This window comes from Silene latifolia, chromosome 3, assembly GCF_048544455.1.
Source record: "Silene latifolia isolate original U9 population chromosome 3, ASM4854445v1, whole genome shotgun sequence".
Taxonomy (NCBI): Eukaryota; Viridiplantae; Streptophyta; class Magnoliopsida; order Caryophyllales; family Caryophyllaceae; genus Silene; species Silene latifolia.
This window is the reverse complement of record NC_133528.1, coordinates 8090613-8117675: the sequence shown is the minus strand read 5'-3', so window position 1 is coordinate 8117675 and position 27063 is coordinate 8090613. Positions and strand designations below refer to the sequence as shown.

Sequence of the window (27063 nt, the reverse complement as noted above, 5' to 3'; positions counted from 1 at the left end):
GTCGAATCGGGTTCGGTTCTTGTCAGTACCGAGTCAGGTTTTCATCATATATTTTACCTTATGTATTTGATTTTTGGATAGGTAACTTCAAGTAAAAGCAATGTTTTCAGTACAAGAGTATTTATTTTATCTTTAGGTGAAAACAATTGAGATGAATGTTAATTTGGTCTTACTTTCATCATTGTTAAGTTAATTCATTATCAAGTCATTCATCGGGTTCAGTCAATATCGGATCACGAGTCAGGTCAGGTCCGATTCAATAAACAATGCTGCGATAAATTATAAGTATAGTCTCGGTTAGATTAGGTCGGTTTCAGTTCACCCAAATTTCAGGTTCTATCGGATCGGGTTTTATAATATTTACCTGAAAATACTACTCCCTTATTTTAAGTCAATTTCATACGTTTGTTCAAATTAGGAGAAAGAAATTTTAAACAAACGTATTATGACAATGACTTAATCAAAGGAAGTATTATCTTATGAACAACAAACTCATACAAATCTAAAGGTAATAGAAATAACACTTAATGGTATATATAAGAGGCTAAGAACCCCAACCATGCATTACATTGTTTCATAACCATAATAAGGTGGTAGTATATAGTAGAAATAAAACTATAAGTAACCAAGTAAGCCTGATTATGTCGCAATACCCATGATTCAGAGGAAAAGTGGCCGTCTGAAACAAGAATTTACGTTTATTTATTTATATAGTATATATACTTGGTTGTTTCATTGTCTTAGCCGCTTACGATTGTCCGAAGTTTGCCTTGAGGGAATTGATGCCACGATGGAACGAATGAGTCAGATTGGCGTTAATAGTGGCCTTGGTGATTGGGTCGGTGTGTGAATCGTCGGGCGAAATTGATTCATTCAGTTTCTTAAGAATTTCATCGTCGGTCATCCTTTCAATAATGTAATTAGGCCCGCAGGTAACATAAACCTACGAAAAAAAGCATATGTATAATTATAAAGTATCGATTCATGAATGTTAGTAACGCTCGTAATAAAATCGACAATAGCAATAATAAATATGTTTAGTACCTTGTTGGGAATGGGAGGGATGACCGTGTAACCAGTTGTGTCCCAAGCTAGGACCCAAGCCGGCGATAAACCGGGTATTTTCCGGGTAGGGCTGGGTGGAGCATACACTACTGCTCCTTTCGACACAAACCCGTTAAATGTCACTTCCTCACCGGCGTCAATAGTAGGTGGGTCAGGGCCTGTCTCGGACTTGGAATAGTTAATGTAACGTTCCGAATGAATCTGAGTTTTGGTTTGGTTGTTCAGGTTGGCAGTCAGCTTCTCCTTCACGATCATTTGCTTTTCCAATTGCATCGAAGCCATTCTTTGTTTGATCTCTGTTGGTCAAAAGTAAATCAAACAAACATTAAAACGTTCTTAAGCAAAACATACTATTTACGGACACAAATTCTTGGTTTAAACCGTCCTAAATTAAGATACTGTAATATTTACTACAGATTTAAATAAAACTAAAGTAAAAGAGAAATTGTAAGACATTTAATTTAAAACGGTTTTAATAAACAAGATATACGATACTACTTTACAAAGTAAAACCCAAACATACCTTGAGTCTTTGACTAGTACAACACTCTAATTCTTATGAGGTTATGTGTTGCTATGCTATAAAAAAACATTCATCGATTCATCCTATTTATAGGGAGTTCTGCTCTCTATCTATATTTCACGTTATTCCACAATGTGCACATATCATATCATAGAATATGATGCCCTTTACCTTTGTTTTTACTCAAATTCTCGTTTAAGACGGACATTATCTGTCTTAAACTTAAGACGAGTCGATTACATACCAAATTACATTGCAAGTTGCCTAAGAAATACCAAAATTTTGTCCTTATGACCGCCAAATGGTAATATTTAACTCGTTTTCAGATTTAAGACGGATAATCCACAATTCATGGATCATACAACCAGTTGTACGGTACAGAATCCGAGTTTTATAATAAAGTATCTGAGCTTTATGTTAAACAATATGAGCTTTATTAGAAAGGATCTGAACTCATCCATTTACACATTAAAAATATAAAATTTGAAATTAGCTCAGAAAAAAATATATATAAACTCGGATTCTTATACTTTGGTTGTACAATGCTCTATATACAACTGAATGTATAATCCTATTTGTGGATAATCCATATTAACCAAGACTTAACGTTCTTTTTATAATTTTTTTCAACCACACACCTTCTTCATTTCCCTTTCTTTCGTTTCTTTTTATGTTGGTGGAGAATTTAATTATCTTATCTCTAACCGCATAGAATACGATACTCGCGATTTTGGTACCTTAAAATTGAAGTATTAGACTATTAGATAGTGACATCGTTGTTGTCTAGGCGAACTCGGATATTAATCATTTATCGTAAGTTAAAAGTTGTGGGAAGTTGTTATTATATTAGATGTTGACGGCAAGGGGATGTAGGTTGATGGGTGTCCGACCGGTCAACCGGCCGGGTTATCGGTTTCGTGGATTTGAGGTTTGCGTGAGTTTTCAATAGCTAATTGTTGGAATTTTTTAAGTTGGTCTCGGCGCCCGGTGGACCATAGAGGGCGGTCCACCGGTCAGGTCGACTAATTTAACGATTAGCAGACGATCAAGACGTTAAATTATACATACATATAGGCGGTCCAGATTAAACGATCCGAAATTACCACAAGGGTATTTTGGGAATGTATAATATTTCGCATGTTGTGTTGCAAAAGCGGGTGACTTAATCCACAATCGTGAGTGTTTAAGATCCGCCATTGATTATTTGGAATAACAGTCGGATCTGAAGGTTCTTGTTCGTGGAGCTCATACCTAGGGATGTCATTGGGGCGGGACGGTGATGGATATAAGCTCCCCCGTATCCGTACCCACCAAGAAACACTCGTACCCATCCCCGCCCCATCACCTGTGGCGGGTACAAGTTTCCAAAACCATCCCCACCCCAACGGGCAAAAATATAAAACCGTACCCGCCCCGCTTACTCATGAACCCGCTACACCATAACTTTATTTCATAAATTCTTTCGCAAAAGTTGATTTAATCATTACTTCCATTTTTTTTGAATTTATCTTTATAATTTTAGTTTTTCACCAAAGAAGTTAGTAAAAACTTTATAAAATAGCTATTATTAACATTATATCTTAATTATAACTAAATAAGATTTAAAAAATTGTCATAATCGTATTAATTTTTTTTAATGACTGGCGGGTAAGCTGCAAAATCCATCCCCACCCCATTACCCATGGCGGGTACAATTTTCGTACCCGCACCCGCCCCACCACCCGCCAAAGCTATACCCATCCCCCGCCCCAATTGGGGCGGGTGCGGGGCGGTACCCACTTTTACCCGCCCCAGTGACATCCCTACTCATACCGTGACATGTCCTAACCTTCAGGCTAATTCTTGGGCTAGGTTGTCTTTTTCAGAAGCGGATTTTGGATGGGGTAAACCCGATTCTGAGGTCAAACAAAGATAGTACCGAGCCTAAGTAAAGATAAAAGTATTTATGTTGGTACTAGATTATTTACACTTCACATGGATCTCTTTCGAAAATGTTTCTATGATGAGTATCCAATAACAATGATTAACACAAACTCTTGTAAGTTGTAACTTGTAAGGTTGTTTATAAATCGTCGATTGTTAGCCGTTACTGTCTTTCCTTAGTAATTTCATTTGATTTTTGTTTTAAAGGTATTAATTAATGTTTTTTTATCATCTTTTTACTCTTTGGGGGTATAGAGGGTGACGACTGTTTTTTTTTTGAAATAAACCCACACGGGTTTAATTAGATATATTATCAGAATCAGCACGAACTACATCAGAAATGTCCAACAGAATAGACGCCAACCACCTACGAGAACCTATAGTCCATGGCCTCATATGAGCTAGCTCATGAGCGACCTTATCAAAGCTTCTACGCGACCAATTAAACGAAACAAAGTCAAAAGAATTACATAAAACAAAAATGTCATTATAAATTAAGAAAATACTACTGCGTCCCTTCCGTTTCAGCTGTAGATCATGGATGACATTCGAGCAATCACCCTCAAGTATAACCTTTCGATTATTCATCTTGCGAGCCTCCTTGAGTCCATACAAAATAGCAGCTGCTTCTGCTTCTTCAGGTTCCATCACCACCGATCCCTGCTCCACACTACACCACTCAACCTCCCCCCTATCATTTCGACACACTGCCCCCAGTCCTATTCCCACACCCTCCACAATAGCTGCATCCACATTCACCTTCACCGCCCCGTCCCCCGGCCTTCTCCAACCGCCACCATCCTCCGCCACCCCCCGAACCCCCACTGCCTCCTCCAATCTCCCCCTCCCCTCCATCTCGTCCTCCAACTAAGTCCGCCCTCCATTCCCCATCCTCAAAAATTGCTTTATTTCTCCTCTCCCAAATAGCCCAACACCCAGTCATGAAAACCACCTGCTCCCGTATCTCCAGCTCCTTCAAGGCAACTTCCACCCAGTCTTGAACCCTTACAAATCCTAGACAAGACGGCACCTCCACCTCCAGCCCCTCCCAGACACCACCAACCCACCCGCACCCGCGTACCACATGTAAACAAGTTTCCAAACAATCCCCACATCGAGCACATTCGTTCCCAACCGATCCCATCCGCGCCGAAATATTACCTCTAGTAGCAATGGCCTCATTACACAGCTGCCACAAGAACACTTTAATCCTTGGTAAAACATGGGCTTTCCAAATTTTATTCCACAACCAGCTATCAGATAGTATACTCGATGGTCCCTCCACATCCCCATCTTGCTTGACCAAAAGTCTATAGGCCGAACGAACAGTATAAACCCCATCTCTCTCTCCACTCCAAAACCACTCATCACGAACCAACTGGCCACAAACTCGCATTCTGAGTATCCTCTCACTCTCAAACGGAAGAAACATTGATTCGACCAACTCAGTATTCCATCCCCTACCCCCTCCTTCCTTTAGATCCGCCACACGTAAGTCCGGGTCAGACTCCCCTCGAGGCGAAATAACCATTCCCGAACTAGAACCCCCAATCCACGGGTCTCGCCACACCACCGTGGACTGGCCATCCCCCACCATGCGCCGTAACCCCATCACAAGCACCGACCGAGCCTCCCATATACTCCTCCAAGAATAACTCGGATTGATCCCCACACCTGCCTCCAGAAGAAGTAGAAGAAAAATATTTACCTTTTAAAAGCCTTGTCATCAAACTATCCTCATCAGTTAGTAACCTCCATGCCTGCTTACCAAGCAATGGGTGAGCTCTGTTGCTTGTCTTCTGCCAATGATTTTTACACCCTCATTAGTACATACTTCCTCCAAGTTTCTTAAATTTTCTCCTTTTATTTGGACAGAAAAAAATAAGAAAAATAATAAAAAATGAATAAAGTAATGTAAGTTGTAAATTTACATAGAAAAGAAAAAAAAATAAAGAATGAATAAAGTTATGGAAGTTGTTGATTTTTTAAGAAAAACATAATAAAAAATGTATAAAACGTATCAAAGAAGGAAAGGGAAAGATAAGCAAACTAGTGTCAAAAAGAAAAAAAAAAAAAAAAAAAAAAAAGAGAAGATATAAGAAACTTAAAAGGGAGTATTATTATGGAAATATAGGTAATTAGAAACGAGGCCAATTTCTCTCCATTTTCTAAAAAGAAATGGAAAGGCAAGTTTTATTAACGGTCCGGATCGCGTTTTGGCAACATCTAACGGTTCTAAATTTACGCATAAAAATAAAGAGGAAATGAGAGTGAAGGGGTAATTATTATTTAAATAGATTGTGAGAGGAAATTGAGAGAAAGGAAATGAAGAGGATCCATTTCCGTTAGAAATCAACTACCAAAGTTGTTAGAAAAGTTGTTCGGGAAGTTGTTAAGGTAGTTAGTTAGAGTGTAACTAACTTCCCTATATAAACACAATTGTATCGACCAATTCTTTAATCAAATTCACTTTTTGTCAAAGTGCTTGATTGTTACATTTGAATAAAATGCTTAATTTTACATTGAAGAGAGTTATGGGGGCAAATTGCCACTTTTGTCAAATTCCTCATCAAAATCATTCATAATATAAAAAGGTAAATAAATGAACGAGAAACCCAAAAATAAAATAGGTAAACAAATGAACGGAACTCAGAGACTATAATGATTCAAGTTTGGATTCATGTCCACAAGGAGCCTAATCGGGGAGTGAGCCCTCGGGATTCCAATAAAACGAATAATATTTGTTTATTAGAGCACCAAGCAAACTGTTTAACGGGGTCGAGTTTGTTCGGATATGCCATTTCGTATGTGTCAAATAATAGAGGGGAGATATTGTAACTGAATGAGATGATTCTTATTGATGAGTCGGTTACATTATATAGTAAACCGTCTTGGAGGATAATCCAAGAATATTCCTAATATTCTATAGGATATTATTATGATACCCATAATAATATCTTTCCTAATATCTTATACACTAACTAATATCTCTAATACACCCCCTCAGTCAAAGCGGTAGTTAACGGACACTTTGACTGGACTAAAAAAGAAATAGTTGATGATACCACGTAGATGAGACGAGTTGATCGTTGTCGGCGCTTGAACCGGTTGTAGTGCCTTGCCTTTGTCAGAGATCATGCCAATTGAAAAAAGCCACACAAAGTAATATAACATAATAGTACTAAATGTGCACGAGTGTCGAAACAACTCGTGAGACACGAAACTAAAACGTCAAGGTGCACGAGGGCCGAAGCAAACTCGTAAAACACCGACAATATAAAAACAAAATAAATGGTGCACAAGGGCCGAAGCAAACTCGTGAAACACCGAAACTGTGAGGGCCGAAGCAAACTCAACAGTGCAAAACTAAAAACAGAATTAAAACAATATGACTAAACCAAAACTAGGCACACGTCCAAAATTGCTAAAGCATATGGCCGATGAAGTCATACCAACCGGCCCGTTAGGCAGCGGTGGTTACTGGGCGAACCCGAGGCGGACAGCGGCAAGACAATGACGGGACATAGCGGTGGTTTAGATAGGGCATCATGGCGGTTGCCGAAGCAACGCGGCAGATAGGGTTGCCGAAGCAACGGAGGACAGCGGCAGGCGTGAGAGCGGTATAGGCGTGGACGGAGTCAACCGAGTGACATGGCAGGGACATAGCAACGTTAAGAACGGAGGAGGGTAGAGCGAGACATATATTTATTCCTAATATAATAATAATAGGCCTAGGGTGACGGTAAGGCGAAAGGTGGTTATGAAGATGGCGTCATGGCAGTGAGATGTATGGTCAGATCTGTGAAGGATGGTTGACTATGGTGGTTTGGTGAAGGATACGGGGTGGAGGAAGATATAGGGGAAGGTGGGGCCTAGGTTTTATTCAATAAATAAGAAATACTCCCTAATATTTGGAGTTCGAAAAACTTAACGTTCTCCAAATATTAAATTTGACGGATAATTTTCCGTTTTACTGAAATTTGTTTAGGTCCGATTAGTGTTCCTAACAAATCATTTGATATTCGACAAGTCCGAAAAGCTTAACGTTCTTGTTCGAAGAAATTTCTAGCGAGTTTTATGCTCGTTTATCTTGCCTACCTTGCGAAGACGAAGACTATTAATGAAGATGAAAAAAGATGAAGATTTGAATTTCTCTTTCTTATTTTGATTTTCTTTTGTGCAAACTCATGGAAATTTTAGCAAATTACCATGAGTTTGAGGGGGGATGTTGAGGAATATCGGTATTCTAGAATGTACCGAAGAGAATAATTAGGTATTATCGGAACGACGGTTATCGTCTATGGTTTAGAGTATTAGGGTTAGCTTACTAGCTACTATAAATCTATTGTATTGTAATCACTAGAACCACATCAATCAATAATAAATCTCTTATTATCCAATCTATTGTATTGTACCACATAGAATACGATACTCAGGATTTTAGTACCTTAAAATAGAAGTATTAGACTACTCATAGATAGTGACCAGGGAAACCTAGCTAGTAGCAAAGATAATACTTCCTTATGTCACCTGGTTAATTTAAACATACTATTAACGGACACATACCATTTCGTACGTGTTATATATACTCTGGTTAGATCGAGTTATTAGTTTGCTTTGAATGTGTTGGTACAGGAAAAGGTGACAATCGAGTAACTCGGGTCGGCTATGGTTCGGCTGGAAGCGGGTCAGGTCATGTCTGTTTTGGTTATGTTGAGTCAATGACGGGTTCAGGCCCGTTATAACTCACGTCGAGTCATTATCCGATAACAAGTCGAGTCGTGTTCAGTTCTTGTCAGTATCAAATCAGGTTTTCAGCATATATTTTACCTTATGTATTTGATTTTTGGATAGGTAAATTCAAGTAAAAACAATGTTTTCCGTACGTTATTTTATCTTTGCGTGAAAACAATGTGATGAATGTCAATTTGGTCTTACTTTCACCATTATTAAGCTAATTTGTTATTAAGTCATTCATCGGAGGTTGAGTCAATATTGGATCACGAGTCGGGTCAGATCGGGTTCTGGCCGGAACGAACAAACAACACTGTGATAAATTATAAGTAGTTTAGTCTCGGTAGATTATGTCGGTTTCGGTTCACCCAAATTTCAGGTTCTATGGGAAAGGGGTTTATAATATTTACCTGAAAGTACTACTCCCTTATTTCACGTCAATTTCATATGTTTGTTCAAATTAGGTGAAAGGAATTTCGAACAAACGTATTATGGCAATGACTTAAACGAAGGAAGTATTATCTTATGAACTACAAACTCATACAAATCTAAAGGTAATAGAAATAACACTTAATGGTATATATAAGAGGCTAAGAACCCCAACCATGCATTACATTGTTTCGTAACCATAATAAGTTGATAGTATATAGTAGAAATAAAACTATAAGTAACCAAGTAAGCCAGATTATGTCGCAATACCCATGAATCAGAGGAAAAGTAGCCGTCTGAAACAAGAATTTGCGTTTATTTATTTATATAGTATATATAATACTTGGTTGTTTCATTGTCTTAGCTTTAGGATTGTCCGAAGTTTGCCTTGAGGGAATTGCCACTAAGGAACGAATGAGTCAGATTGGCGTTAATAGTGGCCTTGGTGATCGGGTCGGTGTGTGAACCGTCGGGCGAAGTTGATTCATCCAGTTTCTTAAGAATCTCATCGTCGGTCATCTTTTCAATAATGTAATTAGGCCCGCAGGTAACATAAACCTACGAAAAAAAGCATATGTATAATTATAAAGTATGGATTCATGAATGCTAGTAACGCTCGTAATAAAATCGACAATAGCAATAATAAATATGTTTAGTACCTTGTTGGGAATGGGAGGGATGACCGTGAAGAAACCTTCAAGCTTGATCAATACTCCATTAATGGAGGTAAACTTAAGCTTTAGAAGGGAAGAAACATCAAGCTAAATAAAAGAGGAAATTTTATTACCAATTTTGTTAACTTACAAAATGTGTTATGTACATTCCTTTATATACAAATCAGAAATGCTAAAGAGTAAGCTAGATCAATGTAACAAACTCCTAAAGTTAGTTACAAGTTTGTTGTGCGGGTGATGTGGCGATGAGTCAGCTCTAACAGAATTCTGTTAGAGGCTGCTGTAACTTCTACACCCCCCCCCCATCAAGTTGGACTTGGGGATGAAGAGACAAGACCTAACTTGACAACAAAGTGAGCATGCTGTTGTTTAGTAAGAGCTTTAGTAAAACCATCAGCTAGCTGATCTGCACTAGAGACATGAGCAGTTTTAATCAATCCTTCAGCAATTCTTTCTCGAACATAATGGCAATCTAACTTCAGATGTTTAGTTCTCTCGTGAAAAACGGGATTTTCAGCAATGTGCTGAGCAGCCTGGTTATCACAGAAGAGTGTAGTAGGCATGGGAACCATGAGATGCAGATCCTTCAAAAGTTCGAAGAAGCCAAGTGATTTCACTAGCCGTCCGACTCACTCATGCTCCCGTGCTCCGATTGATTCACCGATGATTTGCTAACAGTGGATTGCTTCTTAGTTTTCCAGGACACCAAAGAGGTACCCAAGTATATGCAATAGCCAAGGATGTGAGACCTTCCCGAGTAAGCACAAGTGCCCCAATCCGCGTCACACGAGCTTTGCAATTGCGGATCGCTTTTGCGAGTAAAAAAAGCCCCAAATCAAGACTGCCTTTAAGGTATCTGATGAGATGTAAAGTAGCTTGATAATGTGGGATGCGTGGCTCACTTAAAAACTGACTAAGCTGCTGAACACTGTAGGAGATGTCAGGCCTAGTGATGTTTAGATAGAGTAGCCTGCCTATTAGCCGTCTGTATACTTCAGGTGTGTCAAGAATGCCACCTGAGTCAGTGGACAAACGCAATCCAGTAGGTAGAGGAGAAGCTGTAGGCTTGCAGTCTTCCATCCTAGCATCCTTAATGATATCAACTATATATTTTCGTTGATTCAAGAGAATACCAGACTGAGATCTGGCAACTTCAATGCCAAGAAAATATCGTAGTGGCCCCAAATCCTTGATGGTAAAAGCTTGATCAAGAGCATGCTTAATATGAGTAATGTGACTCTCATTATTGCCTGTGACCAATAAATCATCAACATATACCACAATTGCAGTAAAAGAACCATCAGAATCTGACTTAGTAAAGAGAGAATAGTCAGATTTGGATTTGACAAAGCCTTGACCTATGAGAAACTTGGACAATTCAAGGTTCCATTGCCTTGATGCTTGTTTCAGGCCATACAAAGATCTCTTTAAGAGACAAACATCATCAATGTGCCCGGATGTGTACCCTTCAGGTCTTTTCATGTAGACCTCCTCATCTAAGAACCCATGGAGAAAGGCATTATTGATGTCCAGCTGATGTAGGGACCATTGCCTTCTTCTTTGCTAAAGGCAATTAAAAGCCGAACTGTTGTAAGCTTAGCAACTTGACTGAAAGTATGCTTGTAGTCCTTGCCCTCAACCTGACTATACCCCTTAGCAACTAGCCTGGCTTTATATCTTTCAACACTTCCATCTGGGTTAAACTTGATTTTGTAAACCCATTTGGCCCCAATTGCCTTCTTACCCTTAGGAAGAGGTGTCAAAACCCAGGTATTATTGTCCTCCAAAGCTTTCAATTCCTTGTTCATGGCCTCAACCCAGAGAGGATTTGTTTTGGCCTCGATTATAACAAGCGAGGCTCAAAAACTTTGAGAACATTATGACATGATCTCGATAGTCATCGAGTACCCCGCCAAAACTAGGAGAAACAAAGAAGATAACTCACAGAAGAAGGAGTGAGAGAAGGAGGCATTCCTTTACAGTCAAAGCCACGGAGTGTGGATGACAATTGCCTTGACCTTCCTGATTTCCTAGATGGTTCAGGAGCAGAATGAGAGACATCAGGGATATTATTTGATACATTTGTATTATTTGGAATAATATTGAGGTCTTGTGTAGTGTCACCTGTATTAGTATTTGATGTCATAATTGGAGAGCTATCTTGTACAAAATTTGGAGTGCCATTATCAGCAGTCTCAGAGATATCAGAATGCAATACCTCTGAGAAATGTTGTGCATTATTGTTATAATATTTTGGAAAATCTGGATTTGCACTATCCCTCAAAGTTGTATCAAAGTTGAATGTTGGATCAAATGGAAAAAGTTTCTCCTGAAAGAGAACATCTCTGCTAAGAATTACTTTCTTTTTGTCCAAATCATATAATCTGTAACCTTTTTGAGCAAAAGGATAGCCAAGGAACACACATCTGGATGCCCTTGGTTCAAACTTATCCCCTACTTTCTGTGGCCGCATAACATAGACAGACCAATTACCCTCGAGATGACTATAATCAGGAGAAGTCTTGAATAAGACCTCAAATGGAGTCATCCAACCAAGAACCACAGTAGGCATTAAATTTATCAAATGGGTGGCAGCTAGAATCATATCACCCCAGAACCTCTTAGGTAAGTGACTTTGGAACCTGAGAGCTCTTGCAGTCTCCAATAAGTGCCTGTGCTTTCTCTCAACAGTCCCATTCTGTTGAGGATTGCCAGGAATTGTCTTTTGATGTACTATGCCTTTGTCAAGAAACATCTGCCCACATTCTTCCTGAACTACCTCAGTGCCATTGTCACTTCTAATGACTTTAATTTGTTTATGAAATTGGGTATTAACATAGGCAAAGAAATTTAGCAATGTTTGACATACATCAACTTTAGATTTAAGCAACATAGTCCAAGTTACTCTACTAAAGTCATCAACAATTGTAAGGAAATATGAAGCACCAGTCAGAGTTTTTACTCTATATGGTCCCCACAAATCAATATGAACCAAATCAAACACAGCAGAAGTGACTGTTTGACTAATAGGAAATGGCATTTTATGGTGCTTGGCAAGTAAACATGTATCACAATGCAAAGAACTGTTTGTTTTATTTAGTATTGATCCTGGTATTACATGCTTCAAGGTACTAAGGGAAGAATGACCCAAACGTGCATGTAACAAAGCTACATCATCAAGAACAGTAGCAGCAGAAAAGGAAAAACCAGAATTACAAACAGTCTGACGAGATACAGTGTTATTAGCAGCTCTAAATTGATATATGCCATCAGTCTTCCAGCCTGAACATAAGATCTTTTTAGTGGAAGGATCCTGAACATGACATTCAGTTGAAGTGAAGTTAGCTATTAGTCTTTGATCAGACAAAAGCCTACCAAGAGAAAGCAAATTGTGTTTGAAATCAGATAAGAAGAGCACATTATGCAAGGTTATATCTGCATTTAACACAACTGCACCAGTGATTTTGACAAGTTTAATTTGGCCATCAGGTAAAGTAATAGTCAGAGGTTTAGACAAGTATTTGATGTTGGTTAGGACTGTGAAATCTGATGTCATATGATCAGATGCACCAGAATCTATTATCCAACAATCAGAAGAATTTAGAGCAGAACAAACACGAGCAGTAGAGGCAAAAATTGTACCTCCAAAAGAAGGACCAGAAACATCAGAAGAAGAAGCAGATGACTGCAACCTAAAAACCTCCCTTGCTACAGCTTGAACAAATGCAGGATTAGGAGCATCTGCCTGAGAACCAGAGGAAGAAGGCCTGCACACTTCAAGAGGAGAATCAGACTCATAGCTCTGTGTCTCTACATTCGCAGCAAGTTTCTTTGACTTCCCTGAATAGTGGCCTGCAGGCATCTTAGCTTTGGCCTTCTCCTTTGCAATCTCCTTTGCAAGCTCAGGATGAGCTTTAAGCCATTGCTTGTATGTCCAACAATAGTCAATAGTATGACCTACTTTCTCACAGTGATCACAGAAGAACTTGGAACGATCAACTTTAGGCTTCTTTGCATCACGCATCCAAACATTAGAAGGAACACCAGACTGCGGATTTTGAGAAGCAGCAAGTGCAACTCCATCAGTCACTACCTGATCTACAGATTCAGTGATGAGTTTCTGAGCTTCAATCTGGTGAACAGTTGCAAAAACTTGATTCACCTTAGGTAAAGGCTCCATTGCAAGAATTTGAGAACGAGTATGCTCATATTTCTTGTCTAAACCCATGAGAAAATCAAGAACATGATGAATGTTCTCTCTTTCTACAATCTTCTTCAGAATTTGACAAGGACATTTCACAAGAACACCACAGCTACACTCAGGCAAAGGATCTAGGGACCTCATATCCTCCCAAATTGAACGCAATCGAGCATAATAATCAGCAACAGATGAAGTACCTTGAGTAATTTGATGAGCATCCTTACGAAGCTGGTATAAGAATGGCGCATTTGATTGATTGTACCTTTCATGAAGCTCATCCCATAGCAAGCATTCTTTGGAAGTAACATAGGATAAACCAGCAGAGATCTTAGAGTCAAGAGAGTGTAAGATCCAGCGCATAACAGTATAATCCGTGCGAATCCAATCGCAATAATTGTCATGATCTTCAGCAGGTTGCGGATAACCGCCATTGATGAAACCGAGCTTGTTTTTGGTGATCAACGCAATGCGAATGTTCCGAGACCAGTGTAAGAACGATTTTCCATCGAAAACATGAGGAATCAACTGAATCAATGATTGATCAGCAGTAGTGAGATGAAGAGGATCCTTGTATACTGATGTATACGAATTTGCTGGAGTTTCTGGCATTTTTGTGAAAGAAGTATTGATTGTGAAAGAAAAAGAAAAAAAAAATGAAATTTGAGATAAAATGTGCAGCGGAATGTAGCGATAATTGGACAAAGTAATCACTGAAAAGAATATCACAGGATCTTTGTAGACGATGATACCATGAAGAAACCTTCAAGCTTGATCAATACTCCATTAATGGAGGTAAACTTAAGCTTTAGAAGGGAAGAAACATCAAGCTAAATAAAAGAGGAAATTTTATTACCAATTTTGTTAACTTACAAAATGTGTTATGTACATTCCTTTATATACAAATCAGAAATGCTAAAGAGTAAGCTAGATCAATGTAACAAACTCCTAAAGTTAGTTACAAGTTTGTTGTGCGGGTGATGTGGCGATGAGTCAGCTCTTACAGAATTCTGTTAGAGGCTGCTGTAACTTCTACAGACCGTGTAACCAGTTGTGTCCCAAGCTAGGACCCAAGCCGGCGATAAACCGGGTATTTTCCGGGTAGGGCTGGGTGGAGCATACACTACTGCTCCTTTCGACACAAACCCGTTAAATGTCACTTCCTCACCGGCGTCAATAGTTGGTGGGTCAGGGCCTGTCTCGGACTTGGAATAGTTAATGTAACGTTCCGAATGAATCTGAGTTTTGGTTTGGTTGTTCAGGTTGGCAGTCAGCTTCTCCTTCACGGTCAATTGGTTTTCCAATTGCATCGAAGCCATTCTTTGTTTGATCTCTGTTGGTCAAAAGTAAATCAAACAAACATTAAAACGTTCTTAAGCAAAACATACTATTCACCGACACAAATTCTTGGTTTAAACCGTCCTAAATTAAGATACTATATGATATTTACTACAGATTTAAATAAAACTAAAGTAAAAGGAAAATTGCGAGACATTTAATTTTAAACGGTTTTAAACAAGATATACGATACTACTTTACAAAGTAAAACGCAAACATACCTTGAGTCTTTGACTAGTACAACACTCTAATTCTTATGAGGTTGTGTGTTGCTATGCTATAAAAAAACATTCATCCATTCATCCTATTTATAGGGAGTTCTGCTCTCTATCTATATTTCACGTTATTCCACAATGTGCACATATCATATCATAGAATATGATGCCCTTTACCTTTGTTTTTACTCAAATTCTCGTTTAACACGGACATTATCTGTCTTAAACTTAAGACGAGTCGGTTACATATCAAATTACATTGCAAGTTGCCTAAGAAATACCATAATTTTGTCCTTATGACCGCGAAATGGTAATATTTAACCCGTTTTAAGATTTAAGACGGATAATCCACAATTCATGGATCATACAACCAGTTGTACGGTACAGAATCCGAGTTTTATAATAAAGTATCTGAGCTTTATGTTAAACAATATGAGCTTTATTAGAAAGGATCTGAACTCATCCATTTACACATTAAAAATATGAAATTTGAAATTAGCTCAGAAAAAAATACATATAAACTCGGATTCTTATACTTTGGTTATACAATGCTCTATATACAACTGGATGTATAATCCTATTTGTGGATAATCCATATTAACCAAGACTTAACGTTCTTTTTATAATTTTTTTCAACCACACACCTTCATTTCCCTTTCTTTCGTTTCTTTTTATGTTGGTGGAGAATTTAATTATCTTATCTCTAACCGCATAGAATACGATACTCGTGATTTTGGTACCTTAAAATTGAAGTATTAGACTATTAGATAGTGACATCGTTGTTGCCTAGGCGAACTCGGATATTAATCATTTATCGTAAGTTAAAAGTTGTGGGAAGTTGTTATTATATTAGATGTTGACGGCAAGGGGATGTAGGTTGATGGGTGTCCGACCGGTCAATGCTCAGAAAAAAATACCAAAATTTACACATTAAAAATATGAAATTTAAAATTAGCTCAGAAAAAAATACATATAAACTCGGATTCTTATACTTTAGTTGTACAATGCTCTATATACAACTGGATGTATAATCATATTTATGGATAATCCATATTAACCAAGACTTAACGTTCTTTTTATCCTATTTATTAAAAGAACAACCACAGAGCCTAGGTGTCGCTCTGTGGTTGAAAGTAAGCAAGTCAAAGCCTATATTTAGTTTCCTGATTTTTAGGTCCACGTTCAACATTAGAATTAATTACAAAGTATGGAGTACTTGCTCTCTCTTCACTGTACAATTGTTCCATTATGACATAATGACTTATATAACCATATGACTTATATATAATAAATATACAAATATTCTATTAATAAAATACATCACATTAAATTAAATATTGGGTAAAATTGTGGACTATTTTCCCTCGGACAACTAATGATATGGAAATATTAATCATCTAAATTCACTTAATACATTAAAATCCATAAAATTAATGTCTACGGTATTTATAATATCTCTATTAAGACGGAAAATAAAACGTAAAATTATTTTTAAAAAAGCAAAAGAACATCCTGAAAACGAAAAAATTAATGTCGTATTGAATTACAGTAAGAGGCGGTTATTATACTATTTACTATCAATATTAATTAACAATAAAAATATCAACAGTAGAGGACGATTTGTAGTTACAAATTACAAAGATCGTAGAATTAAAAAGAGACGGAATTTTAAATATTTATATATATAAAAAAAAAGAGAAAGAAAAATGAATTCAAACCGGAAAATAAAAATAAATTGCTTCGAAACGGATTGGAGGATGATATTTATCAATAAATCGATCACTAAATATACAAATTTGAAGGTCTTCACTCTCAACTCATCAACCCAATTTCTATGGATTGTCAATTTGTCACACATGCTATAATTCCCCAATACTTCATTAAATATATTTTGGAGTACCTTGACTATCAACTTAATCAGCTTAATTATTACTCCGTAATATATATTGTGGGTTATTGGGATTTGGGGTAATTGATAATTTAATAGAAATAATTCAGGTTTTTGAATAAGTAAAAATAAAGGAAAGTGCATAGGAGGGTGGAAAAAGATAAAACGATAAAAATAGATGGAAAATGGAGTCGAAAGTTAACAGCGGAAACGAGGGTTTCTAAGCATATTGTTCTTTATTATGGGCTAAATTGTTCTATATAATTGGTGGCCTTTATAGCTGAATTTTTATGGACTAGGGAGTTACGAGCAGCGGCGGATCTATGAAGGACTTTCCGGGGTGCGCGGACACCGGAAACAGAATTTTTTTTGCTTATTTTGTCTAATTTTCAGGCTAAAAAAATAAATTTATAACTTTTTTATGTGTATATAGATTTTAAATATTAATCCGGACCCCAGAAAGAAATTTTTCTGTATTCGCTATTGGTTACGAGTCTTATTACGAGTCAATTTACCAATCAACAATTCTCCCTTGTGACGGGTATATCCGTCATAAGCTTGCGAAAGATCTAAGTACTACCTATGTGGGTAAATAAGACAAAACAGATTGTTACTCCGTATGCACTTTGTTATTGTCTTATCTATCCCATATGGGTATACTTAATCCGTCGCAAGCTTGTGATGAATATGCCCTTCACAAATAAGAACTTGTATTTACCAAATATTGTATGTAGATTTTTTATAGGTCACTTCAATTGTTTTTGGAGAAATAGTAATTTTGTCAATTATTTTAATTGTCGGTTTAGGTTGGGTGAATATGAATATTTACATACAATTTTTTATACATATTTTTATTAATAAAGTGTCTTATATTTTAATAAAACTAGTTTGGATGCCCGTGCGTTGCAACGGGGTAATTGACTTAGTAACAAAAAATGGTTATAAGGTCTTAATATTTACATCTTATGTCTAATCATTTATTTAGATATGATCAAAAGTCAAAACATCTTATTTAAGAGACGCAAAAGATGTTGGGTTGATACCTAAGTTCTAAGGATGCCTCATATTTATAATCATAAGACCACCACATCTTATGTTAATTTTTCGATGTGGGACAATTCTATTATTTTTATATAATTCTACATTATTTTTCAATGTCGGACATATAACATGTAACACCCCCATATACAGAGGAGCCTTAACTAGGCCTTCCTTAGCATATAAAGGCGTTACCATCTCGGTTGCCCGAGGACAGTAATAATCAAGTGTCGATAAAAGAACTATTAAGTTACTTTACAAGCCATCTATCCAACTAGTAATATAAAAGGTACAACTCAAAGACTACTTGCTATAACTATTAAATCTCGTGGCGACTCATCCCTGCCCGGACTCCAGCTAGCAACCACATCAACACCTGCTAAGACAGACTGCTCACCATAGGGGATCACGGCAGACACATAAACAAACAAGACAACCACACAAGGTCAGTACTGAGATAAGACACAACCAAGTTAACCACAACTAACAAAACAACACCACACAATCAATCACAATCAGGTACTCCACTCCATCTCCGTCACCGACCGTCCACTGGACCAGCCCTGCCAGTGGAGGACCGCAGCCGTTCCCACCTAAGCCCCGCTCATCATACCGAGCGATAACCCTGTCCCATTAATGTGCACATCCCCTTCCGTGACGGGTTCCACGAAGGGCGAAACTAGGGCGTGAAGCCACTCCCGCAAGTGACTCCACTCAGCCGAGAACGCATCTCGAGAACCACAGACAAACAATCACAATCACAATCACAATCGTCTACATACCGTCACCCAACCGCAATCACAACACAACAACAACGATACAACGATCGACACACTAGACTATCTACAGAAACTGAGTAGGCGAACCTACCTTTACGCAACCGCAACCAATCCACGCCGACACATGTCGTAACCAGCAACTAAGCAAAGCCTATAAGGGCAAAACAACTATCTATTACTATCAAGCAAACCCTAATCACAACGATGGGAAAAGTGATGATGATTATGACATACCTATAAGGAGAAACCCGGCAAAAGACCGCTACCCGACTCAAGCTACGCTCTCCTAAGGCACAAGGACCTTCAAAGGGCTTCCATGGAGGTTTTGTGGTGAAGGGAAGGGAAAGAGGCGACTAAAGGATGGAAGGAATGAGGCGGAAATGATTTGCGGATTTAACAAAACGCGATATAAAACCCTCGCTGCAAACTCGATACTCGACCGAGTACCCAACCTACTCGATCGAGTAGCCCCCTACTCGATCGAGTAACTAAGCTACTCGATCGAGTAGCCTCTACTCTATCGAGTACCACTCCCAACTCGTAACCCAAGATAACTTTGGTACGTCTTTCTAAGACTATTCCCGCTCCCAAGGTCGGTCAACACTGGTCAAAGGGTCTCTAAAAGGACGAGTATTACAGTCTTCCCCCCTTAAAAGAACTTCGTCCCCGAAGTTCAACTCACCTATCCCAACATATAAGACACGGAAAAACACGACACTGCTATTCTTCCCACTCAAGTCATGACTCCCCAGAAATACCATCCCCCCATGTCATCATCATCACTGTCTACGCTCTACTCGTAACGACTCTTACTACTATCATAAGCACATTATCACCGTCAACCGTTACTCTATATATCATATAAAACATCAATCTCACAAGGCGAAGCACAATCCACGATCACCCAGCATATGGTAACAACTATCAAACTATCAGACCGGAACACGTTTCTCATCAACTTTCCAACTAAGTCTCATATCAACTTTCATGCTATACAACTAATGCCACCATGTTACTCAACAACGTGATTCGATTACAATTCATTGCACCATAACTATTTCTTCATGACCGCCCATTGAAACATACAACACATTCACTTTAAAGAACTAAAGTAATCACATATACCTCGGAAATTTTGTAATTAAAGCAAAACATAATACCAACAAAACATTATAAACAAGCAAAACATAATTCAAAACAGCCTTTTCCTTTCGCGACATTACTCTTCCCCTCTAAAAAGGAACTTCGTCCCCGAAGTTCACCGTCAAAATCACAAGTCACATTACCTATTACTTGTAGCATTACATTAGTTAAAAGCTATATTATTTGGTATGGACATTACTTACTAACTATGTGCTCGATAACCTAGAAATCATACACAAATCACCGGAATAACTAGCCGCCGTTGATAAAGCATGTTAACATTGTATGTCCAAATGTAAGAAAGGATGTAACTTCAAAGGATAGATGGAAATACGGCATATGTAATATTAAAAACAACAAGAAATCGTCATCACTTCACTACTTGTTACAAATAGGCACTTAGAAAACTCAAGCACGGCCTCCAACATATAAAATTAACGGTTCCCAGATGTTATTAAGCACTAACAACCACGTTAAATATCAAACTTGTAATTATAAAACAATTGCACACTTTTAATTTTGAAAACCTCCTGTAACAGTGCTACTCGATCGAGTATGTGAGGGTACTCGATCGAGTGCCATGCTACTCGATCGACTGTCTTGGCTACTCGATCGAGTAGCCCGAGTTCAGAATGCTTTCTCTCTTCCTTTCCTGCAGCTACTCGATAGAGTACGGGGTACTCTGTCAAGTACCTACAGGCCAAGTTCCTTACACAACCTGTCATAAACCAACATATATATACATGACCGTCACATAAATTGAGTCGGGATGATGCCCCGACTCCCAATCATCCTGCAATAAGGTTAAAGTAGCAAATCCGGCCTTATGGCCAACAATACAAGTTCATGAACCGTGTCTAAAAAAAAACAACTACGAACATCTAACAATACTACCAACATCAACTACCATAAACAAAGATAAGAATAAGGAGTATCACTCCTCCTGCTGCTGCTGCTGCTGATCAACCATCACCTCATCATCACCCCCACCACCTCCAGGCATACCTGCACCCGATGAACCAACACCCGCATCAACTCCTGCTCCTGCTCCCGGGCTCACATACCATGGGGTTAATCCACCGTAGGCGAAGGACTGAGGTGTCCCCCACGTCGACTGTTCCACCCCGTAGGAATGGAAAACCCCTGTGTAGTCCCCAACTCCACTCCACCAAACCGGATGCGGCCCCTCGGTCCCTATCCCCTGAGTGTACGCCATCTCGTGCATGTTCCTGAGTGTCAAGGTAGATGACACTCGCTCTGCTAAGTAGCTGGATCGCGTCTCCGGGGTGTCGAGGTAAGGGTAGCACGGGAAGGGATGATGCTGCTGCTGTGGCGCTACCGGCTGTGGCCTAGTCTCCGAGGCCCTCTCCCTCACTCGACGGGGTCCTCTCCCCAACCTAGGTCTCTCCACCACCGCAACTCCCGCATTCTCGCCCTTCGTCGGCTCCGGCATCACCTCGAGAATGGTGTCGTCGATGAGATAGGTCTGCAGCTGGCGGGGTCTATCCTCATCCTCCTCCTCCTCCTCCTCATCGTCCACATCCACAGCCACTACCGCTGGCTCTATGGGCTCCGTCGGTGGGAGGTGCTCAGGAGCTGGAATTTTCATCCAACTCATGCCCCACACCCTCCACGCTAGGCTACCGTCAGCCAAGGTCCTCAACCACTTCAGGTCGAGATAGTAGTCACGGTCCATGGTAGGCACTGGGATAGCTAGAGGCACGTACTCCGAAGAAGCCTCAAAAGAGGTTAGCTTTTCAGCTAATCGAGTGGCGATAGCGCCACAACTCAGGTACCGGGAAGAGGCAGAAGCCATCAAGGCAAGGGCAACACAAACCATAGAAGGAGCATTAAAGACCACTTTCCTGGCCCGCTCCGGGTTGAGGTAAGACATCAGAAGCAAGACCTCATGATTATTCAGTTTACTGATATCCTTTCTGTCATAAAGGAGGTTCGAAAGAGAACGGAGAATGACCCTCAAGGTAACATGCTGAACGTCATTAATCAGCATGTTGCTCGAGGTGGGAGCTTGCTTTCCAATCAGACAAGGCATCAGGCGGCAGACACCGCACTCGGCTGGGATATCGGTGATAGAGTCCTTGGTAGGCTTGGCCAACCCAAGGTGAGAGGCAAACAAATCCATAGTCAACAGAAAACTGGTATTCATCAACCTAAACTCAACGGTCTGGCCCGCTGGGTCATAGCTAAAGGAGCTCATAAACTCCAAAGTGAGGAAAGGATAAGAATGTTTCCTCAGCCTATACAAACCCGTAAAACCCAAAGTCTCGAATATGTGACGGACATCCGTCTCTATTCCCAAATCCTCCAACAAAGTAGTGTCTATACATCTCGTAGGTCTCATTTTGCGTTTTTGTAAAGCTACAAAACGCTCTCTCTGCCTGAAGTCGACAAAAACAACATCGGGGTACTCCGAAACTGCGGGTACCACAGGTCTACTACCCTCCCCAGGTTCGGGCTGTGAAGCCCTTCCCCGTTTACTCTGATGGTTCCCTGTGGTCGGTCTCGGCATCTGTTTCGGCACATGATGTAAACAACTTTGTATAAAACATGTAAACATATACTTCATGCAATTTGAGTTCTATATATACTCAGCAAAGTTCACTAACTCATCAACCAGTTTGATATTTGAAGCACATAATTCATGCCATTAAACTTGAATGCTCAACTAGATATACACATTTCACCAATAGTTTCCTCAATTTTGACATATAGTTTCAGTTTGTAGTCACTTATAAACCGTAGTTATGAAAATTTGGCTTGTGAACACATTTACTCAGCAAATTCGGGTATCCTAGCATGACTCTAAGGTTGTTCCAACACACTCCTAAACACATGTGAGGCAATTATACAAGTTCATGGAGAAATAACTTAGAAGATATGATCATCATCTTCAATATTAGAAAAAGAAATTAACTCAGGTAAGCTTGTCAGACGGTCTCTACAACTGTGATTATTTTGGCATGTTCTTCATCATTTATCATCACTACTATCATATTGAAGTTCAACCTACACTTAAACATTCATATACTACACTGAATTCCAATTATAAATCACGAATTTCCACTTAAGGCACTTTTAAGACGGAGTTTTAAGGTAACTTTTTAAGGTGAAAATCATCAAGATTCATCCTTCAACATGATATAAACAGTACATAAGACTCAATTCCATCATCTAATCATTGTAAAACAATAAAAAAAAAATCAATTTCAATTTTGTAACCCTAGAAATTTCGGCCCCCTAATTGCAAATTTCTAGTCTAATTTACAGCAATTAATCACCAACAAACAAGGAAAGAAGGCATGTGAATCGTATTTCAACCATTAAAAGTAACAATCTATCCATATAAATCGAAAATTTCAGATTACATAACCATCCTCAACAAGTTTAAAACATAAAAACATAGAAATAGAGAAGAAATCATGCCTTGAATAAGTAATAAAGTAAAGGAACGAAATTAAACAAGAAAATCAACCCCCAAGAATCACTACTAACCCAAGAGTTTGAGAGATTTTGAGAGGAATGAAGGTTTAGGTGTGTCGAAACATAGAGGAAGAATGAGGAGAATGGGAAAGAATTGGGGCTTTAAGAAACCCGTATGTCTCACTGTACAGTAACCTACTCGATCGAGTGCCTAGGGTACTCGATCGAGTACCACCCTACTCGATCGAGTAGGAGCCATTTCATCGAGTGTCTGCAGAAATTTCCACATCCCGACGTCATAGCTTCCTAACTAGATCAAGTGAGGTCTACTCGGTCTAGTAAGCACTCGCACTCGGTCAAGTGTAGTTAAGTACTCGGTCAGAAGAACTAAGTAACTTTGAAGATACCTGCAAAACAACACTGCGTGTCGATTCCAAACTAAGTTCGGGATTCGGCACTAATTATTACATTCAATCACGTTTTACAATCATTACTCACGCATAACATATCGCCTTACTAGTAAGGTGTATGCCACACTACGCTACACAATTACCCAACTTCGTTTACCCGCGGCCGAGTCATTCATAAACATAATCATGCCATCATGTTATACTTGAACTTACCTTATACATTACTACCCATTTGCGTTCATTCAACTTGAAACATGTAAATAACATTAATTCATTCTTTCACATGACATATAATTGCATATACTTCATAACAAATTAATCTATCACTTTCCACATTCAATCATAAATAAATCATCTTACACAAATCAATTATTACGCAGCGGAAAATTTCAACCAATAAACAAGATACTAACGCATTACTATATGCCATGCTTCAAATTACAACACGACTATTCTATAACTATCATCATAGCAATTACGGTATAACTCATAAGCTCGTATATGACTACCGTAAACTTATAACATATACTAACACTTTCACTTTTCATGTCCCGACATTCACTTCCACATTCTCGCGCATCTCTACTACGTAACTTTCATCACGTATCTTATAACTATTATGTAAGCTTACTAATCACGCCAAGAACTTTACGAATGCCACCAAAGATTACTTGACACGGCCCAAATGCCACTATCACACTTATTAACTCTAGCAACGACTTAACCGAGGTAACTCCGCTCGCTTATCATACATATCACACATACACACACGGACTCCACATTCCCATACCATGTGACTGGCTTAAGTGTCACGGGGCCAAGATTTTGAAATGAGGGCGCCTACTCACCCAAAATCTAGCATCAGCGGGGCTCCCATTACACATACACCAGGTTCATTTTATTAGACTCACTACGTTCGTTATTTTCATTTGTTACAGGTTCCAAAATCGTCGCTCTGATACCACTTTGTAACACCCCCATATACAGAGGAGCCTTAACTAGGCCTTCCTTAGCATATAAAGGCGTTACCATCTCGGTTGCCCGAGGACAGTAATAATCAAGTGTCGATAAAAGAACTATTAAGTTATTTTACAAGCCATCTATCCAACTAGTAATATAAAAGGTACAACTCAAAGACTACTTGCTATAACTATTAAATCTCGTGGCGACTCATCCCTGCCCGGACTCCAGCTAGCAACCACATCAACACCTGCTAAGACAGACTGCTCACCATAGGGGATCACGGCAGACACATAAACAAACAAGAAAACCACACAAGGTCAGTACTGAGATAAGACACAACCAAGTTAACCACAACTAACAAAACAACACCACACAATCAATCACAATCAGGTACTCCACTCCGTCACCGACCGTCCACTGGACCAGCCCTGCTAGTGGGGGACCGCAGCCGTTCCCACCTAAGCCCCGCTCATCATACCGAGCGATAACCCTGTCCCATTAATGTGCACATCCCCTTCCGTGACGGGTTCCACGAAGGGCGAAACTAGGGCGTGAAGCCACTCCCGCAACTGACTCCACTCAACCGAGAACGCATCTCGAGAACCACAGACAAACAATCACAATCACAATCGTCTACACACCGTCACCCAACCGCAATCACAACACAACAACAACGATACAACGATCGACACACTAGACTATCTACAGAAACTGAGTAGGCGAACCTACCTTTACGCAACCGCAACCAATCCACGCCGACACATGTCGTAACCAGCAACCAAGCAAAGCCTATAAGGGCAAAACAACTATCTATTACTATCAAGCAAACCCTAATCACAACGATGGGAAAAGTGATGATGATTATGACATACCTATAAGGAGAAACCCGACAAAAGACCGCTACCCGACTCAAGCTACGCTCTCCTAAGGCACAAGGACCTTCAAAGGGCTTCCATGGAGGTTTTGTGGTGAAGGGAAGGGAAAGAGGCGACTAAAGGATGGAAGGAATGAGGCGGAAATGATTTGCGGATTTAACAAAACGCGATATAAAACCCTCGCTGCAAACTCGATACTCGATCGAGTACCCAACCTACTCGATCGAGTAGCCCCCTACTCGATCGAGTAACTAAGCTACTCGATCGAGTAGCCTCTACTCTATCGAGTACCACTCCCAACTCGTAACCCAAGATAACTTTGGTACGTCTTTCTAAGACTATTCCCGCTCCCAAGGTCGGTCAACACTGGTCAAAGGGTCTCTAAAAGGACGGGTATTACATAACATACTAAGAACTACACAATTTTATATATGTACAAATTATATATGAAATCTATACGCTAATGATAGTATTTTTACCACGAATCAAATTATGTTATTTTCATAATTTTCTTAACGATATTTTTTTGCGAAATGAAATGTAAAAGTTTTTATATAAAAATTAGAAACATCACTTGAATATAATATAGGAAATAATATTATAATAATTAAAAGATTATCCACTTTATTTTTTACATCAAAAAATATTATTTATGATACTTTCCTAAATTAAATTTTAGGATACTCCACCTTATGATAATTTTCTGATGTGGGATAATTCAACTATTTATATGTAGTATATTTACCACACCTACATTATTTTTCCAATGTGGGACAAATAACACACAAAAAAGTACACCATATTTTTTGCACCTATTTCGATATCCAACCCGATTTAATAATGAGAAAATACTATACTATCTATTATATTCGTACGTTTTTTTCCATTTTTGTCATAATTAAAATATGTACAAATGATATGATTTAAATTACATTTTTTTTTCCTAACACGATTTTTAAGATGTAATTGAGGGAGCAATAAAATGTATAAACAAATGCAAAATATTTTCTTTTCTGGTGCAATTTTGATTAATGGTTAAAAATTATGATGTGTTTTAGTTACTCAAATGTAATGAGGCATAATAATTACCTATATTTGAAAGTTATAAGGATTTAATTCTACTATTTATCAAAGTAAAAAAGCTACTTACATTATTTTCCAATGTGGGACAAATAACATACTTAGAAATATATCATATTTTTCGCACCTAATTCTATATCCAACCCGATTTAATAATGAACAAATAATATACTATCTATCACTATTCGTACGTTTTTTCTCCTATTTTTTATCATAATTAAAATATGTGCAAATGATATGAAACATATATATACTCTAGTGATAACATTTTTTTTACCACGAATCTAATTATATAATTTTCATAATTTTTTTTACGATACTTTTTTGTCAAATAAAATGTATAGGTT

General features: G+C 38.7%; 2 protein-coding genes across 2 annotated transcripts; both read right to left on the bottom strand.

The window, feature by feature from the left end:
* Positions 1-509: 509 nt before the first annotated feature.
* LOC141647034 (uncharacterized) lies at positions 510-1679 on the bottom strand. The gene is made up of 3 exons (XM_074455068.1): positions 1589-1679; positions 1045-1361; positions 510-943 (listed from the first exon to the last, which is right to left on the bottom strand). The coding sequence occupies exons 2-3, from the start codon at positions 1345-1347 to the stop codon at positions 749-751; spliced, it is 498 nt and encodes a 165-aa protein (XP_074311169.1). The 5' UTR covers positions 1348-1361; positions 1589-1679; the 3' UTR covers positions 510-748.
* Positions 1680-8800: 7121 nt separating this feature from the next.
* LOC141647033 (uncharacterized) lies at positions 8801-15226 on the bottom strand. Its single transcript, XM_074455067.1, has 4 exons — positions 15106-15226; positions 14591-14879; positions 9334-9361; positions 8801-9232 (listed from the first exon to the last, which is right to left on the bottom strand). The coding sequence occupies exons 2-4, from the start codon at positions 14863-14865 to the stop codon at positions 9041-9043; spliced, it is 495 nt and encodes a 164-aa protein (XP_074311168.1). The 5' UTR covers positions 14866-14879; positions 15106-15226; the 3' UTR covers positions 8801-9040.
* Positions 15227-27063: the final 11837 nt, after the last annotated feature.